Source organism: Mesitornis unicolor, unplaced genomic scaffold, assembly GCF_000695765.1.
Source record: "Mesitornis unicolor isolate BGI_N332 unplaced genomic scaffold, ASM69576v1 scaffold30222, whole genome shotgun sequence".
NCBI classification, from domain to species: Eukaryota; Metazoa; Chordata; class Aves; order Mesitornithiformes; family Mesitornithidae; genus Mesitornis; species Mesitornis unicolor.
In genome coordinates this window covers 4,342-5,368 of record NW_010171693.1, presented here as the reverse complement: position 1 = coordinate 5,368, position 1,027 = coordinate 4,342, and the positions used below count along the sequence as shown (strand labels likewise).

General features: G+C 59.2%; 1 protein-coding gene across 1 annotated transcript in view; it reads left to right on the top strand.

Moving 5' to 3' along the window:
• ACY1 (aminoacylase 1) overlaps window positions 1-1,027 on the top strand; it is a 4,056-nt gene that overhangs the window by 448 nt on the left and 2,581 nt on the right. Inside the window, exons 2-3 of the mRNA XM_010180109.1 lie at window positions 310-374; window positions 884-988. Of these exons, the coding sequence (XP_010178411.1) occupies window positions 310-374; window positions 884-988 (170 nt within the window). The remainder of the gene's footprint in view (window positions 1-309; window positions 375-883; window positions 989-1,027) is intronic.

The following is a 1,027-nucleotide window of genomic DNA, read 5'->3' as shown; positions in this document are numbered from 1 at the left end:
AAGTACATTGAGATTTTTTATTGATGAGGAGCTCCCAAAACTCCTATGAGGGCCCACCTCCCCTGAACTTGCCCCCTTCAATTTTTAGTTTTCATGTTCCCCTAGTCCTTGCCCCAAAGGGACGATGGCAAGTCGCTCTTGTCTCTCCTTATGGGCACCTCTTGTGCCCAGGACCTCCATCACTTGCCCCCCTCTGGTCACCTCTTTCCTCAGCTTGGGAACCCGAGAGAGCCTTGGGGTCCCTGGGGGGTTGCAGTGAGAAGGGAGGGCAATCTCGACGTAACTCCAATCATCCCCACTCTTCCCCAGATGCGGCCCTCCGGTTTCTGGAGCGCATTGGCACTGAACTGGGCTTGGCCTGCCAGAAAGTGGAGGTGAGTGAGGCGAGGAGCAGCCCCTGGTCCATCCATCTGTCCACCCATCCATCCGTCCGTCCATCCCTCTATCTGTGTATCTCTGCCCGGGTTCTTAGTGACAGGGCTGTCCCCCTGCTGCTGCCCCAGCACTGGGCAGGAGTGAATCTTCTCTGCCTGTAATCCCCTGCTGCCCTGAGCCCTTCATTAAGCCCTGTATTCAGGCTGGTCCCCGCTGACCTTTGCGGCTGCCTGTGCTATGATTAGCCAAGGACCTGGCAGGGTGACGTTGATTAGGGACATCCCTCCTGCTGGGCACTGGCTGTCCCAGGGGACTCCCAGGCACTGGGGGAAGACACTGGATTCATTTCCCATCCTCTGAATTGCAGCCAAGAGCTCACACCGCGCCCAGGCTCCAAGGGTTGACCTGGAAGGTGGCATAAAGAAACTTTTTGCAGGCTTTTAGGCTCTGGTCCCAGCCCCTCTGTCCCCTGCTGGGACCCCAGTGATGTCCTGTCCTTGCCCCACAGGTGTACCAGGGCCGTGTGGTGCTGATCCTGACCTGGCAGGGCACGAATCCCCGCCTGCGCTCTGTCCTCCTCAACTCCCACACCGACGTGGTGCCCGTCTTCGAGGTGCTGGGGCAGGGCAAGGGGCAGGACGGGCACAGCGGG